At 41.3% G+C, this 17918-nt stretch overlaps 1 protein-coding gene across 9 annotated transcripts in view; it reads left to right on the top strand.

Annotated features, from left to right (window-relative positions):
• Hip1 (Huntingtin interacting protein 1) overlaps positions 1-14433 on the top strand; it is an 89917-nt gene extending 75484 nt beyond the window's left edge. For 7 of the 9 annotated variants that reach the window (XM_076173547.1, XM_076173545.1, XM_076173546.1 and 4 more), the window contains 6 exons: positions 1832-2003; positions 3946-3963; positions 6234-6439; positions 8698-8927; positions 10383-10555; positions 12721-14433. In XM_076173547.1, the coding sequence (XP_076029662.1) occupies positions 1832-2003; positions 3946-3963; positions 6234-6439; positions 8698-8927; positions 10383-10555; positions 12721-12735 (814 nt within the window). In that variant the 3' untranslated portion in view covers positions 12736-14433. The remainder of the gene's footprint in view (positions 1-1831; positions 2004-3945; positions 3964-6233; positions 6440-8697; positions 8928-10382; positions 10556-12720) is intronic. The other 2 variants (XM_076173551.1, XM_076173544.1) reach the window with 1 other exon arrangement.
• Positions 14434-17918: the final 3485 nt, after the last annotated feature.

The following is a 17918-nucleotide window of genomic DNA, read 5'->3' as shown; positions in this document are numbered from 1 at the left end:
AGCACAGAAAACAATGTAGTGTTTCTTCTCAAAGAGATCTGTTGGAGTGCCAGTTGATATTTGTTGGCCACTGTGAGGCTGTGGGTTTCCAGTTAATGAAAGAATGAGTGAAGAAAGACTAGTAAAAGAGGTATGGAAGGCAGATGTAGAATGAGTGAGCATGAGGGGGCGACCTAGGATGAGATGGATGGATGGGGTGAAAGGGGCTTTGAGGAAGAGAGGAATGTCTGTTGAGGAAGGACAGGAGAGGACAGAAGACAGGGCTGAATGGAGAATGGTTGTATATGGATGATGTTGTGATGCATGAGGTGGAATGGGGGGTAAGGTAGTATGTGTGAGAAAAATTTGACGCAGCCCGAAAGGATTTCTCCCCGTCTTCTCCTTTTCTGCATGAGGTGATGGAGAGCGGGGGTCGCTGATTTAATGAAGCAGCCTTGCTGTGGATGTGCTATGTCTTTTAACACTGCTTCTGACCCAGGGCAGTGGACAAGATGCAAGGATGACCCATCATCCAGGAGGTGCCAGGATAAGAGGGAGGGTAGAGGGTGGAGGGGAGTGGAGCGTATTAGGGATGGAATGGGTGGGAATGGTTTTTATGCCTTTGATTTTTGGCTACCTCCCTTGTAAAGGTGAAAAAGCCTTTGGTATATGTATGTATTATTATTATTATTATCATCATCATAATGAGAAATGAGGTGAGGTGTTTATTAGGGGTGGAAAGGGAGCTGGCATATAGGGTTGATTAAAGAATACTTGAATAGTCTAGGCATTGGGCATGAGGAAAGAGTGAATGAAGGAAGATTAGCAAAAAAATAGAGTGTAGAAGGCAGAGGTGGATGGAGTGAACTTGAGGGGATGACTGAGGATGAGGTGGATGGATGTGATGAAGGTGACTTGGGTACAATAGAAATGTATGTCAAGCAGGGAAGGGAGGGGACAGTAGATAAGTATGAGTGTAAAGTAGTATGAATGGGTAATTAATTGATGCAGCCAGAAGGGATTTCCTGTCTGTTCTAAAAGTTTATGAGTGGAAGTGGGAGGTGGAGTGTCACCATGTAATGTAACAGTGGGGAGTAAACCAATTTTGGCTGTCAGATCCTGCTGTGTTTTACCGCATTGCTTCTAACCTGAACATTGTATTTGCTATCATTATTTCCAGTACACATATCCAACATCTCTCAACTATAGCTCTTTCCTGCCACCCAATACCTCTCTATTACTACTATTGGTTCAGCTACTGTAGTATTACATTTCTCTCAAAATTCTATACATTTAAATAAATGTAAAATGCCTCTTTTTTTTTTTTCCCCTTCTTCTTCTTCTTCACTTTCTTTTACTACCAGGACCATATGCAACAAATGCCCATATCTCTCATGCCAGTCTCACCTTTCCCCACATTATCTTCACTTAATTTCACCACACACTTGTCTACAAAGGGATTACAAAGGCAAAGCATGCCGACAGGAGACCTTTTGATCCATATCTAGGTCGGATGAAAAAGAAAGAAAAAAAAAAAAAACATTAATAAAAAATTAAAACTATCTCGTCACTTCCCAACAGTGCCATACCTTCCCTATGTTACCCTCTTGCCATTCTTGATGCTACCCATGTGGTCCCAAACTACAACTCCCCTTTCCCTTTCAGTTTAATTTTACTCAAGGCTAACACATTCATCTCAAAAACATGTTACCCATCTCTTCCCTTTTGCTCTCATCCATTTATATTTAGGTTCTGGTTGGTGTCCTTTTCCCAGAACTTTTATGCCTTGTTTTTTCATTAGAAAAAGTACATGCATACAAATAATGATAAAATTGTTTTTGATGGTTACCAGGTGCTGCTCCTTAGTATTGGGATGTGAGGCAATAGGAGCAGGAGAGGAGGATGTGGCAATTGTGGTACAAAGAGAGATGGAAGCCATGGATAAAGCAATTCAGGATGCAGTAGAACGATTTGTTGCTATGTTGGAAGCAACCCGTGCACACGATTCAGGCATGCAGCTAGAGGTGGGTGGTTCAATCTTTTTGTGTTGTGATTAGCTTTATCACTCAGTATAAGAAAGAAAAAAGGAATGTACAACCAGTTACTTTTTTGTCTTTGTTTTGTTTTTGGAAGTATGTTTTACATTTGTTTGAGGAAAAACTATACATTCTTTTGTTAGGGTGTACATTTTATTATGCTTATTTTCAGCACAGTATTTTGAGAATTGATTTTCTTTTTGAGGTAGTCATGTAATGTACTTCTTGTTTGTTTTGTACAATTACCAGGTGGATGAGGGGGTGGGTTACCATGTAGTGAAGTGAATAGGCTAAACCAGATTTAGTTGTCAGGTCCTGCTGTGGTGGTTCTGTATCTGCTTATTTGTATTATAAACCACAGCATACAGCACCATCTTTTGGTATTAGTTCTGATGACATCATGACTTATATACCGATCCAAGGGTCTTGTAGCAAAACAGACAATACCTTCAGCGATATTGAGAGTTTTTTGTCATCATTTGAGAGTAGTTTCAACTCCCTAAATACCTCTGACAACAGCCAAGATGTGTGGATAGACAACATAGTTATGGATTATCAATTTGAACTGGAATATCTCTGAAATATTTTTCATATTGGTGTGTCATTGGTGCCTGTGTGCATGTTGGTTCTGCAATGCTGTCTTTGGTGAGGTGAGGGTGGTTCGAATCCTGCCACTGGCGAAGTTGAACCAAGGGCATGGTTTATTAAATTCCATGCTACAAAGCCCTCTGTGAGGGGCACCGTCCTAGCCTCCCGATGTTTTTTTTTTTTTTTTTTTATGTTAAACTATTAAAAAAAAAAAAAGTATATATGGTGCATTTAATATTATTGCAGAATGCTCCTACTCAAAATATTCTATGGCAGCACATTCACACTATGCCTCCTGGATGCTACTAAAGTTTTGTAAACAATGATTTCTATAATGTAACATAATTTTTTCATCTTGGCCCAAGTGTGCCAGTAAAAAGGGTAATTATGGTGATTTGCTACTACTAGATGAAACTAATTATTCTTTACACAACAAGTGAGATACATTTTTATTTGTTTGTTGTTTTTATTTGTTTGGTTATTTTATTTTATGCAAAGAGGAGATTGTATATAGGAGTGATTGTGCCGATAGCACTGTACGGGGCAGAAACATGGAGCATAAGAGAGGAAGAGAGAAGGAGTTTGTATGTATTTGAGATGAAATACCTGAGAAGCATGATAGGGGTTACTAGGCTAGAGAGAGTGAGAAATGAGGAGGTGAGGAGGAGAACGGGGGTGGAAAGGGAGTTGGGAGATAGGGTTGATGAAAGAATATTAGGATGGTTTGGACACATGGAAAGAATGAGTGAAGAAAGATTAGTAAAAGAGGTGTGGAAGGCAGAGGTAGAAGGAGTGAACATGAGGGGGCATCCTAGGATGAGATGGATGGATGGGGTAAAAGGGCCATTGGAAAAGAGGGGAATGTCTGTTGAGGAAGGATGGGAGAGGACAGAAGATAGGGGTGAATGCATGAGGGGGAGTGGGTGGGGAATGGGGGGTGAGGGAGTGTGTATGAGAAATAAATTGATGCAGTCCAAAGGGATTTCTCCCTGTCTTCTACTTTTCTGGATGAGGGGACGGAGAGGAGGGGTTGCCAAATAAATGAAACGGCCTTGATGTGGATATGCTGTGCCTAGGCGACACTGCTTCTGACCCAGGACAGTGTACAAGATGCAGGGATGACCCATCATCCATGAGGTGCTAAGATAAGAAGGAGGGAAGAGGGTAGAGGGGAGTGGAGTATGTAGGGGATGGAATAGGTGGGAATGATTTCTATGCCATGTCTTTTGGCTAGCTCCCTTGTAAGGGGGAAAAAAGCCTTTGGTATATGTATGTATTTTTATTTGTTGTTACTCTCATGTAGTGTTTACTCATATGTCTAAATTCTGATTGTTGTCTCCAGGTGATGTTAAAAGGCAAGGTGGGCGAAGTTAGAACTCAATGAGTTTTGGTTTTCTCGTATGTGAAACTAAAGACTTGTGTTGTGGTTGAATTAATGTAAATGGAATATAATGACTAAAATACTTTGTGTAATATTTTTGTGTGCTTACTAACACCTATATGTTGCAGTACTTGTCATGAAGTTTGATTGCCATTAAGGAATTTGATAGTTGAATGTTAACCAGGAATGGTTGTTTTCATAACTACATACATGATAAAGGTCCTTTTCCCTCCTTATAGAGAGGTTGACCATGTCAAAGCACACATCAGTCCCAGACCCATCCATATCCGTTCATTGCTCCTACCATCCAGTCATCTCATGGATGAAAAGTTGCCCCTGCCCCTTGTTATGCTGCTTGGGTCAAAAGCACTGTGCAAGATGCAGTGCCTCCGCAGTAGGGCCCAACAACTGAAGCTGGTTTAATCCTACCACTTCTTTATATGACAGCTCCCTCCTCATCCACTCCACACCTATGTCATACACATTAAAACCCATTTAATGCCTTTTCCACCTCAGCATCATATAGATGAAGAATCATCCAAGCCCCTTACCACACTGCTGCTTAGATGAAAGGCAGTTCAGTGAAACACAGTATTTCCACAGTAGGGCTTAACCTTTTCAGTGCAAGTCAAATTCTCGTGCGCAACATCGGATGCTTGAGGTACTATGAGTGATGCATCACAGTACTCGGGTTATAAAATATAAAATCACTGCTGTATTACTCGTTCTCTTTTACTCTGAGTAATAATAAACACAGAAAACATGATCAAGCCAGTTCACAGAATTTGGGGGTCACTCAGCTACAACTACAAAATAGATATAATTAAGATGCCAAAACTGACATCCTTGTATACCTACTCACTCCTCATGATGCCTATGTAGGCGTCATCATATGGAGGAGGTTAACTGCTGAGGCTGGTTTATCCCCACTGCTTCATTGTATGGCAACTCCCAATATCTTAGCATTCTTAAATCATAGTTGCAATTTCATTTTATTATTATTATTATTATTATCATCATTGAATGGCATTGTTAGATTGTGAGAAAAGAAATAATTATTCTGGAATGGTAATGAATATACTGAGAGTGGGACCAATGGCAATTATCTACAAGTAATCCTGCAATATGAGTGTTGGACAGAAATGTTTCCCTGGTGCCCATCTTCAGAACCCATCAACACCCTCTCTTGATACATCTACATACCACCCCCAAGAGCTATGTGCTCCACCTTTTTCACAAAAGGAAAGCAGACATCCAGCAGTTGATCCCCTTCTGCTACAAGCTGTTGACATAGAAACATACATACATACATATACCAAAGGCTTTTTCCCCCTTACACGGGGGGTAGCCAAAAAGAAAAAGGCATAGAAACCACTCCCGCCCATTCCATTCCCGACATATTCCACTCCCCTCCACCCTCCTCCCTCCCTCTTATCTTGGCACCTCCTGGATGGCGGGTAATCCCTGCATCCTGTTCACTGCCCTGGGTCAGAAGCAGTGTCGCAAGACACAGCATATCCACAGCAAGGCCGCTTCATAAATTCGGCAACCTCCCCCCATCCTCTCTGTCCCCTCATGCTGAAACAGTATCACAAATATAACACAAATATCTAATATATCTTCCCACAATGACTTCTGGAAGGCCAGGGGATCCTTACTAGTTGCCGTAAGGGTTGCAGGTTTCCAGGAAATGAAACTTGGGGCAACAGTTGTTATTGTTATTAATATACTAGCTGTCCAAGTGGACTAGCGACAGCCAGGAGTGATCAGTTGTCTTCTTACATTTCGCTGCTTCTTTTGGACCCTTTCACTGTTAATAATTTGTACTTTTTTCTAGTTGGTACCTGATGATTTTATTAAACCAAGGGAAAGATACACAGTGCAAGGGTTGAGCCTCTCACAGTTAATCCTTTAAGCTCAACAGATCATACCTTTAATTTGGCTACCACTTGGCAGTTTCATTCAGTTAAAGGAAACCTAATATGCAGTGAAAGGGTTGATGTTTCTTCGTGCATGTTGGTATTTTAATGTTAGATGTGTGAGGCGATAGAATAATATATTACTTGCCCAGAACCTTTTCATATTTCTTTTGTATTTAATGTTGTAGGTATGATTCAGAGTTGCTTGATTGTTTTCTTATGTATGGTTGTATTTTGTTGCCCGTAATGATATAATGATTATAGAAACAATATTGGTATTACCTTCTTCTAAACTAGAACCATCTAATTAACCCCAAGTTCTGTGTTTAGGTAAATGAAGGCATCTTAGGAACTTGTGGAGAGCTAATGGCTGCAGTCAGGCTTCTCGTTCAAAGAGCCTCGCAGGTTCAGGAGGAGATTGTAGCAGCTGGCAAAGGAGGAGCCTCTCCAAAAGAATTCTATAAACGCAACCACCGGTGGACAGAAGGCTTGATATCAGGAGCCAAAGCAGTAGCAATAGCATGCCAGGCTTTGATGTAAGGTTATTTCTATCTTTGTTTTCCCAATTATTTAGTGATATAAGATTTGCTGAAGAATATTAGAACAAATTTTAGTAGTTTTTACTCATATTTATAGCAGAATCATTGCCCATTTGGTAGCTTCAGTAATTCATTTGTAAAGATACTTTTATCCAATTGCAAATGTATATTTCTTAAGTCTCTGTCCCCTTTGGTAGGGGGAAGAAAGAATACTTTCACTGAGTATTCCCACTCAGGTTATAGAAGATAGTTAAAACATGGCAAAATGATGGGACTAGGTATCCTGCTCTCTGTAACCCTATTCCTACAAGAAGTCAAGGCATAAAAGAGTGTGGGAGGAGTTTTCTAACTAGAACCCAAATGGGAGTAGGCACATCCCTTTTGACTTGGCTACCTCTCTTATAGGGGGGAAAACTCGTGGTATATAGATTTCTCATAATGAATTACAGCAAGAAGTAAGTGGGTATTCAGCACCAGATTGTCAAGAGAAACTGTAGTCTAATAGCCTAATTTTTTTTTTTCTTTTTTTTTTAATCAAAGTATAGAATTTTGCAATCTTCAACTGAGGCAATACAGATTTATCTCATAAAATACAGTATTTTATCAAGAGCATGCTAGTAAACAGTCACATCCAATATACATACATATACCAAGGGCTTTTTCCCCCTTACAAGGGAGGTAGCCAAAGTCAAAGGCATAAATCTACTCCCACCCATTTTATCCCCACATACTCCACTCCCATTCACCACCCCTCCCTCCCACCCTCTTTTCTTGGCTCCTCCTGGATGACGGGTCATTCCTGCATCTTGCCCATTGCCCTGGATCAGAAGCAATGCAGCAAGACACAGCACATCCACAGCAGGGCTGCTCCATTTAATTGGCAATCCCCCCTCTCAATCCCCTCATACAGAAAAAAAGAAGACTGGGAGAAATCCCTTCAGATTGTGTCAAAATATCATTCACACATACTCTCTCACCTCCCCACCCCCTACCCACTCCCTTCCATGCATCACAGCATCATCCATACATAACCTTTCTCCACTCACCCCTATTTTCTGTCTTCACCCTTCCTTGCTCAACAGAAATTTCCCTCTTTCCCAATGCCCCTTTTACTCCATCCATCCATCTCATCCTTGGTCATTGCCCCCTCATGTTCACTCCACCCACCTCTGCCTTCCACACTTCTTTTATTAATATTTCTTCACTCAATCTTTCCATGTGTCTAAACCATCCCTTTCCTCCCCCAGTCTCCTCCTCACCTTGTGTTTCTCACTGTATCCAGCCTAGTAACCCCTACCATACTTCTCAGGCATTTCATCTCAAACACATTTAAACTCTTTGTCTCTTATGTTCCATGTTTCTGCCCCATACAGTGCTGTCTGCACAATCACTCCTTCATACCATCTCTTAGCATCCATTCCCAAATATCTATTTCTCATTACACTTTTTAATCCACCAAGGCATTTACTTGCCTCTCTCAATCTACATTATACCTCCAATTCCCCTCCTCCCTTTCCTGCCACATTTGCCCCCAAGTATCTAAAACTATCCATCTCCCCCAGTCTTTCTCCCTTAATACTCACTTCCAGTTTGCTGCCATCCTCTCCCCTTGTACATCTCATCACCTTACTTTTACCCACATTTATCTTCAACTTCCTTCTTTTGCACCCCTCAAACTCTGTCACTAACTTCCTTAATCTGTCCCTTGATCCTGCTACAAGCACAGTGTCATCAGCAAACAACAACTGACTTTTCTTTCATTTTTCTCCTTTTTCTTTAACCATCTCCAGCACCCAGCCCATTACCCTTGTATTTATGCTTCTTGCACCACCCCATCCATGTATAAATTGAACAGCCATGGTGACATACCACATCCCTGGTGAAGACCACCTTTACCTCAGACCACTCACTCTCTCCATTTCTATTTCTAACACAAGCTCTACTACATACATACATATACCAAAGGCTTCTTCCCCCAACACGGGGGGTAGCCCCAAAAAAAAAAAGGGCATAGAAACCACTCCCACCCATTCCATTTCCTATATATTCCACTCCCCTTCACCCTCCTCCCTCCCTCTTATCTTGGCACCTCCTGGATGACAGGTCTACTCTCGTAAAAACTCTTGACTGCTCTTAACAGCTTTCCACCTATCCCATATATATCTGCAATACCTCCCAGTGCCTTCCTGTCTACCCTGTCATAATCCTTTTCCAAAATGGAAGTAATTTTTATTGTAATCATTGTGGACTTGCAGGACTGCTGCTGACCAAGTGGTCAGTGGTGAAGGTAAATTTGAAGAGGTGATGGTTGCATCCAAGGAAATTGCAGCTTCGTCTATGCAACTCGTAATGGCTTCCAAAGTAAAAGCAGATAAGTCATCTACAAGTTTAGGGCAGCTGAACGCAGCTGCCAAGACTATCTCCTCTCTCACTGGCACTGTGGTTGCCACAGCAGAGAACTGCAGGGATAAAGTTAGTGAAGCAAGTAAGTAGAATGACAGCTTACATTCTTTCATTGCCTCTCCAGGAAGAAATAGTTGGACTGTTGGCTGTGCTGCATTAGTGTGGAGCTGATTCATTTTCATTTCCCCTAGGTAAAGGGGAGAAAGCCCTTGGTATATGTATAAAAGTAGTTGGGGGAGGGGAGCAGATACTGGTTGTCAGTTCCCATACATATATATACATACATATACCAAAGGCTTTTTCCCCCTTACAAGAGTTCCCGATATGTGGAAAAGCATAAGAAATACAGTTGAAGTTGATAAAAACAGACCTTGGACCCAGTCCAAAGAACAAGTGTCTGCTCTTTAATGCTACACTTCCTGATGGAGGTGTAAAAATTGACCGATTTTGAAGCTGCCCAGTTTGAAGGACCACTACATGCAGGTAGCCATCATTGATCCCTTACATTGAATTAGATATATATGATACACTAGAATCCTATTTGCCCTTACAAAAAGATCACCCTGTCCTCCATCATAATGCATTGGTCAAAGGTAGTTTTACAAGGCATTGATTTTTGTATGTTATTTTCTGGTTGTCATCAGAAATCCCCATTGCTTAAGGGATAAAGAGTATTAAAAGAAAAAGAAACTTAAGGAGGAGATATAAGTAAAGAATGGAGAGGGGGAAAGTTCTCAAAGAAGAGTGGGAACTTACATTGATATGGAGAGGCTGGTGTCTTGTTGCCATACTTTGCCATTGGATCTCAATGGCAGGGAACAAAGATGGGTACTTGTATGTGGTGATCCTGCAAAACAGACAGCAAAGCCATGAACCCCCTCACCTCCATCAGGAGGTGTCTTTTTATCAATGTCATCTGTATTTCTTATTTCAAGGGGGAAGGGCTTTGATATATAGATAGACTCCCCTTTAATAAGGGGGAAAGGGCTTTTTGGTATATGCAGGCATGATATTCTTCCAATTTAAATCGGAATTCTGATTTTTTCTTTTCCTGACAGTGATCAGTGATCTCGATTTTTTGTCATTAATTCACGATTGTAATAAACAATCCTGTTAAAAAAAAAAAATGTGATCAAATAATTTTTGGTTGATGTGAAGTTTTGGGCGATTCGTATGTTGGCTGTACCTGTCTGTAAGCGGTTTATTTTGTGCTGGCCCGCAAGTGATTCATTTTATGTAGCATTGCATGGTGTGGTGCGCCCGTGTACATATAGCAAGGTAATGACTTGGGTAGATTTTATTTTGGCCGATTATATCGATAGCAACATAAACGGAACAGCTTGCATGCATTTGTTTACTAGCAATTCAGCCCAGGGACTCAGCCTAGGCCCGAGGCCCCTGACCCCCACTGGGGGCTCTGCCCCAGGACCCCTGGCCAATGTAGATTTTTTGGGGGGTTACCCACTATCATGTCTGTATATATCTGTGTATGTATAGATTATGGTGAATAACAAAGCTCTGGTTTATATATTTGCAGACACACTTGATTTCTCCAAGTTGAGCTTGCATTCGGCAAAGCGAATGGAGATGGACTGTCAGGTACGGGTTTTGGAGTTGGAGAAATTGTTGGAGGATGAGAGAGTCAAGTTAGCAGAACTAAGAAGACATCATTACAAATTGGCAGGAGAATTAGAAGGCTGGGACGAAGAGGTAAGTGAAAAAGAGTAAATAAGATAAAATAAGGACTAGGGATTCTAAAACTTAACATTTGGAGGAATTTTTGTGTAGTTACCTAACTGTAGGAAGCTCACTGGCTGAGCGAGTTAGGGCGTTGTTACTTGCAGCGAAGGTTGAGGGGATGGCGGTTCGAATCCTGCCACCGACAAATTTAACCTAAGGGCATGGTTCATTAAGTTCCAAGCTACAAAGTCCTCTAAGGGACACCATCCTAGCCTTATGATAGGGGGGAGTTTGTGACGTTAAACCATATCACCCAACTAATATACAGTAATGGTGTTATGCTTTTGGTGTCCCATTGTCAGTCAGACTTTACTCTGATTTTATGTATGAATTTAAGAGAGGCAGAAATGAGAAGTTTAAATGTTTATAATACGTAGTGTCCAAGAAGTACTGTGGGTGTCACAAGGATGGATAGAGTGAGAAGCAAGGAGGTGAGGAGGAGAGCAGAGGTTAAAAAAAGAGCAATCAGATAGGGCTGATGAGAGATTATTGTGATGGTTTGGGCACATAGAGAGAGTGAGGAAAGATTAGCAAAGAGAGTGTGGAAAGCAGAGGTGGAAGAAGTGAACTTGAGGAGACTGCAAACAAGATGGATGGGGGTGAAAGGGGCTTTGAGTAAGAGGGGAATGTCTGTTGAGCAGGGAAGGGAAACGGTTTTGTATGGATGATACAACACAACACAACAGCACAACCCGAAAGATGTGTTTCTGGATCTGATCTGCAGACCAGGTACTGACAGTGGTGATTCTAGGGGGTGGCCTGGGAAGGCTATGCCCCCCCCCCCCCCCCCCAGTTTTTCAGCTGGCCCCCAGGTTGCCCCCCCCCCCCAGTTTTTTTGCATATCCTATTTTATGGGAGATAGGGTGGATGAAAGAGTATTAGGATGGTTTGGACACATGGAAAGAATGAGTGAAGAAAGACTAGTAAAGGAGGTATGGAAGGCAGATGTGGAGGGAGTGAACATGAGGGGACGTCCTAGGATGAGATGGATGGATGGGGTGAAGGGGGCTTTGGGGAAGAGGGGAATGTCGGTTGAGGAAGGACGGGAGAGGACAGAAGACAGGGGTGAATGGAGAATGGTTGTATATGGAAAATGTTGTGATGCATGAGGTGGATTGGACGGGGGAATGGGGGTGAGGTAGTGTGTGTGAGCAAAAATTTTGACGCAGCCCAAAGGGATTTTTCCCCGTCCTCTCCTTTATATGGGGGAACGGAGAGGGGGGGTCGCCGATTTAATGAAGCGGCCTTGCTGTGGATGTGCTGTGTCCTGCGACACTGCTTCTGACCCAGGGCAGTGGACAAGGTGCAGGGATGACCCGTCATCTAGGAGGTGCTAAGATGGGAGGGAGGGTGGAGGGGTGTGGAGTGTTTTCGGGGATGAAATGGGTGGGAATGTTTTTGTGCCTTGTCCTTTGTGGCTACCCCCCTGGTAAGGGGAAAAAAGCCTTGGTATATGTATGTATATATATATATATACACACCTTGGTAAATACTACTGCAGTACTGACCGCATCATGGCATCACACGCAGTGGCAATTCTAGGAGGGTGGCCTGGGAAGGCCATGGCCCCCCAAGTTTTTCAGTTTGCCCTCCCAATTTCATAATCCTAGAATCATCACTGAGTACTGATCCCCTTTTGTTGATGGAAATAGACCACCTTAGGTTGTGGGCCCTACTGTGGATCAGCTTTGCCTTCCTGCATTGCTCCTGACCTGGGTAGTGGGCGAGGGCCAGGGAGCTAGGATAGGTGGTGGATGGGAGAGGGACAGGTGGAAGGTGCATGCTTTGGCATGTTACTTCCCTTATAAGAGGGAAGGGGCCTTTTGGCAAATAGATTTTTACCATGTTATATTTATGACATCCAAGCTTAAAATCTCTTGAACATACTATTGTCATATTGCTTGAGTGAAATAAGATAAATTATTTTGTAAATTGTTATGAAAAATTGTTAATCTAATTGTAGGAGGAACTCATATAATACATGCTCAATTGATTGCTATGTACCCAGAATTATTTGGTAATAAAGTATTCAGTGTGTTCAGTTACTCGCAGATAGTTTGCTAAATTTAGAATTTATGAATCAGATATGTAACACCTAATATGCCTACTTCAACTTTGTTTTCTTTCAACTGCAGGACATACCAAAATGAAGGCAGAAGAAGAAATGGGTGTTTATTCATTTTTTTACTGACAGGAAGGAGAGGGTAGGGAGAATGCTTGAACACTTGCTCCACAGGGAAGGACAAGTTTCTACGGTGCTAATCGTGACGTTCATTCGGGCATTGCTGGCGGCTGGCATGTCAGCAAAATGTGTACAAATGTGACTTGATGAGGAGGGGGACATGAAGGGCCATTAACACTGTATTGCTTTGTAATCACGAGTTTTATATGCAACTGCAACACCTGATCACCCACAAATGGATTGGCTCAGTATTTAGGTTTGGAAAGGTTTAGGGATGCTGGGTGCAATTCTGATGAAAGATTACCATGTGTTTCTTCCAAGTATTTAATATCTTTAACTTTTCACCTTCACTTTTATAACAAATTAAAAAAAATATATATATATTTTATAAGATGCTTATCATTGTGATTGACTATCATTTAGATAGATATTGTTCAAAAGTGTTGTTATTATTTAAATATATAACAGTATAAGAGTTTTATGTTTTATCTAGAAATGAAGCATTGTTAAGCTGGAATATGTGAGGCAAGGAAAAAGTACAAGAGTATTGATGCATTTGTTAATCAATACACATTGTACTGCAGAACTGCACATCCTGTTAACTACAATAACATGTATGAGCATTACACTCTTTTTGTTGCCATATGCATTTTTTCGTGCGGCACTCCACACTCGTACCTTTCAGTCACCCGTTACCAAAGTCTTCAGCTTTTCTTCAGGACCTTCAATTTTGACATTTACCAAATGAGTGTGATGCTATCTGATAAAATAGAATCTTTAACTTACATAGATTTAAGAATGTAGCCTATTTTTATATGCCATTGCAATACTAATGATGTGTTGCATTAGGAATTAGGAGGAGAGATGAGGAGAACAGCCCTGACAAGAGTGGGAAGAAGTGTGAGCCAGTATTGGTGCCATACGGGCAGCAGGGGGTTGTGAGGTATCAAACCAACTTCCTTCTTATCTATTTGCAGTGTCATGATGAGTCACAGCAACTTGTTCTTATCCTGCAACCAACTTTGGTCATTTTATTCCCTTCTTTTCATGTGAAAGTATGATAAAACACGTTTCTGTGGTTAATATTCATTAATTTCATGTCAAACTATGTATGACAGTCATGTTAATGATAAATATTAACTTTTACCCATGAGGCAACAGTATGGTAAGTCATTTTAAACAAGTTCTAATTTAGCAGCATGATAACAAGTTATGTCAGCCTCCTTTTATCATGTAACAATGCAATGATGAGTCATGTCAGACTGCTTTTATCATTCATCAGAGAAACATAATGTCAACCTATTTTTATGCAACATTGTGATGAAGAATATGATTGTTCAATTCCTACTGTACAACAGTGTTATGATAAAATGTTTCCATATGTTCATACCAAGGGAAAGTAAAATGATATGACAGCCTTTGCCATGAATTGTGTGTGCAGCGATATGTCACTTCTACCTGTTGCAGTTAAATGAGTGTGCAATGAAATCACTTCTACCTGATCTTGTGGGAACTTGACTGTAGTGTGTCTTGCCGTACTGCAGTATGTTGTAAAACATATATTGTGGTCATGTCATTTAACTTTACATGTTAAATACTGATTTCCAGTTGTAAAAATAATTATTTGTTTATCTGTAAAATGAAACAATATAGAAGAATTGACTTTTCATTTTTTTCTCTATCCTTTTATGTATGCATGCCATGCATTGGGTGAGGTTTGCTAGAACTTCCTCCAGACTTTCCTTCCTCAAGGAAGATCAACACCTATGCCATCCTCCAGACTTTTCATTCAGGAGGAAGACCTCCTACCTCCCCATTTCCTTGTTGTGTTCCCCTGGGATCAACTCCCACTAATGTACTCAATTACTGTCAAAACTTTCCTCCAACTCTCTATTTATATACATACATATGCCAAAAGCTTTTTACCGCTTACAAGAGAGGTAGCCAAAAAACAAAGGCATAAAATCCACTCCCATTCCATCCCCATATACTCCACTCCCATCCACCCCCTCCCTCCCTCCCTCCTATCTTGGCTCCTCCTAGATGACAGGTCATCTCTGCATCTCACTCACTGCCCTGGGTCAGAAGCAGTGTCGCAAGACACAGCACATCCACAGCAAGGCCACTTCACTAAATCAGCAACCCCCCCCCCTCTCTGTCTCCTCATGCAGAAATGGAGAAGACAGGAAGAAATCAAATCAGGCCACATCAATTTAGTTTTCACACATACTATTTATACACCAAGGGTTTTTTGCCCCTTATAAGGAAAGTAATGAAGTCAAAAGGCACTAACCCACTCCCAACTCTCTAACAAAGTAAATTAATTTTTCCCATTACATGATAAGAATCCTTTATCTGAAATGCTTTGGGTCAGTAGCATTTTGGTTTTAGGATTTTTTTGAATTTTGGAATATGTAATAGCTATATCCTGATAACTGGGCACTAGGGTTTCAATGGATGTACCAGTGACACTTAATTTTTTGGGATAAAAAAGTTCTCAAAGACAGTTTCTATCTATATTCCAAAGGCTTCTTTACACTTCTCTGCACCCCCTCCAAAGTCATAGACCATGTCATGCTAAAACTCGTCACACCACATGTCCCCCTTTCCAAATCACTACATACATATACCATGTGCTTTACCCCCTTACAAGGGAGGTAGCCAAAGTCAAAGGCATTAAACCACTCCCACCTATTTCATCCCCACATACTCCACTCCCATTCACCATCCATCCATCACTTTTCTTGGCTCCTGGATGACAGGTCATCCTTGCATCTTGCCTATTACCCACTATAACTTCATGGAAAGTGGTTGGAGCCTTCGGATCTGACCACCTTCCAATCCAAATCACCACCAGAACATGATACACCCCAGTTGGCCACAGACACATACACCAAGAGAGAGCAAACAAGGAAGCTTTCACTGAAGAGATAGAACAACAATTTGAGACACAAAACAATACACCAATGACATAGATACTGCTTTGTACACTTTCAATACAATCATACAAATACAAGAAATACATCCCCAGAGGCAACAGGAAATCATGCAACCCCAACTTCACACCAGAATTCCTAAGTCTCATCAGACATCACCACACCCATTACTCAGAACATACATGCATACATACATATACCAAAGGCTTTGTTCCCCCTTATAAAGGAGGTACCCAAAAAACAAAGGCATAAAAACTACTTCCACCCATTCCATCCCTATCACACTCCACTCCCCTCCACCCTCTTATCTTGGCACCTCCTGGATGACGGGTCATCCCTGCATCTTGTCCACTGCCCTGGGTCAGAAGCAGTGTCGCAAGACACAGCACATCCACAGCAAGGCCACTTCATTAAATTGGCGACCCCCCTCTCCATCCCCTCATGCAGAAAAGGAGAAGACAGGGAGAAATCCCTTTGGGCTGCATCAAATTCTCTCGCACGTACTCCCTCACCCCCCATCCCCCACCCACTCCACCTCATGCATCACTCAGAACATAGCAGACCAAATAGCACTAAACACTGAGAACAACAAGATACATGAACAAAAAACACTAACTTGGCAAACATTTGTCAACACACCTAATCATGAAACACCAGAAAACTGTACAAGACAACAGCATTACACTATCCAACTTTAACACAACACATTCTCACACAATAATAACCACAAGTCAACTTACCCTCAAATACACAACATGCAAACACACTCATAAATCATTTTGCACAGACGAGCCATCTCACCCCTCACCCAGATGACTGATACATCATTCGACGTAAGAAAGACTTTTCTATAGACCTAGACTACGCACCTTCATAAACCGCTAGACAAAACACATAGTCCATAACATCGAGCACTCATCCACCTATGGACCTGACAATATAAGTAACATCCACCTTAAACACTTTGGGCCATATGACATACGCACATTCACCAACATTGCAAACTACAGCAATTCACACAACACTATACCTGATATCTGGAAGCATAGGAAAATCATCCCCATCCCCATATCCAACAAAGACCTACCAGTTCCAGCATCAGACTGCCCACTCACACTTCCCTGTTACACCCCCTCCAAAGTCATAGACTGCCTCATACACTTGTCACACCACATACACCCCATGTTGAATCACAACACAGTTTTAGACCACTATACTCCACACTCTTCTGATAAACCTCACACAAAGAGTTTTCAATGGCATCAATTCAGATAAGCCCCCACACAGAACACTTCTCATAACACTAGATATCCATAAAGCTTTTGATGCCATCCCCTGTCACAATCTCACAAACAAATTATACAACACAGACATACACAGTAATACCAAAAGATGGCCAGCCAATTATCTGGCAAGTAGAAATGGCTGTGTCATATAATGACCAATCATCACATGCCAGAGTACTAGAGCTTAGTTCTATCTCCCACACTCTTTAATCTATACATGCACAATATACCCACACCAGACACCTCAGAAATACAAATCTTCTTACACAGATGACATAACAATTACATGCACACACTAATGCAGACAAAGCTGCAAAAATACTAAAACCATACCTAAGCAAACTCAATACCCAGTTCACTATGAACAGACTCAAAATAGCAACACTTCTCACCAATTGGACAGTGGAATATCAATGACACTCATACCACACACATACACCCAAGATTCTTGGCATAAGATACATCCATGCCATTCAAACAACACATCACAAATATAAGGACTAAATGCGCACCTAGATTTAACACATTTAAATGAACTGTGGAAACAACATTTGGACAAAACAAAGAAACTAATACTACAGTATACAAACAATGCATACACTCAGTGATGAATTATGTGAGCCCCACATGGGCCCCTAATCTCACTAAGACACACCACAACACCCTTCAGACCATACAAAACAAAACCCTGAAGACAATTACAAGCTGCACAAATACGACACCTACAGGCTGTTAACACCATGAAACAAGTCCTCAAAATCAAGGATCACCTTGACATGAGAGTATACAAACACTTCCTGCAACATCCACAAACATAGCACACCCAACAGAACACCTACACACACCAAGAACCATCAAAAGAACACCCAAATACCTATATGAGATATGTCCAATAAGTAATGAGAAAATTTCAGGAGAGGTATCAAAAA

Source organism: Oratosquilla oratoria, chromosome 34 (genome assembly GCF_046742065.1).
Source record: "Oratosquilla oratoria isolate Oo_2021 chromosome 34, ASM4674206v1, whole genome shotgun sequence".
NCBI lineage: Eukaryota > Metazoa > Arthropoda > Malacostraca > Stomatopoda > Squillidae > Oratosquilla > Oratosquilla oratoria.
The sequence above is the reverse complement of the archived record's forward strand: the minus strand, read 5'-3'. Positions and strand labels throughout refer to the sequence as shown.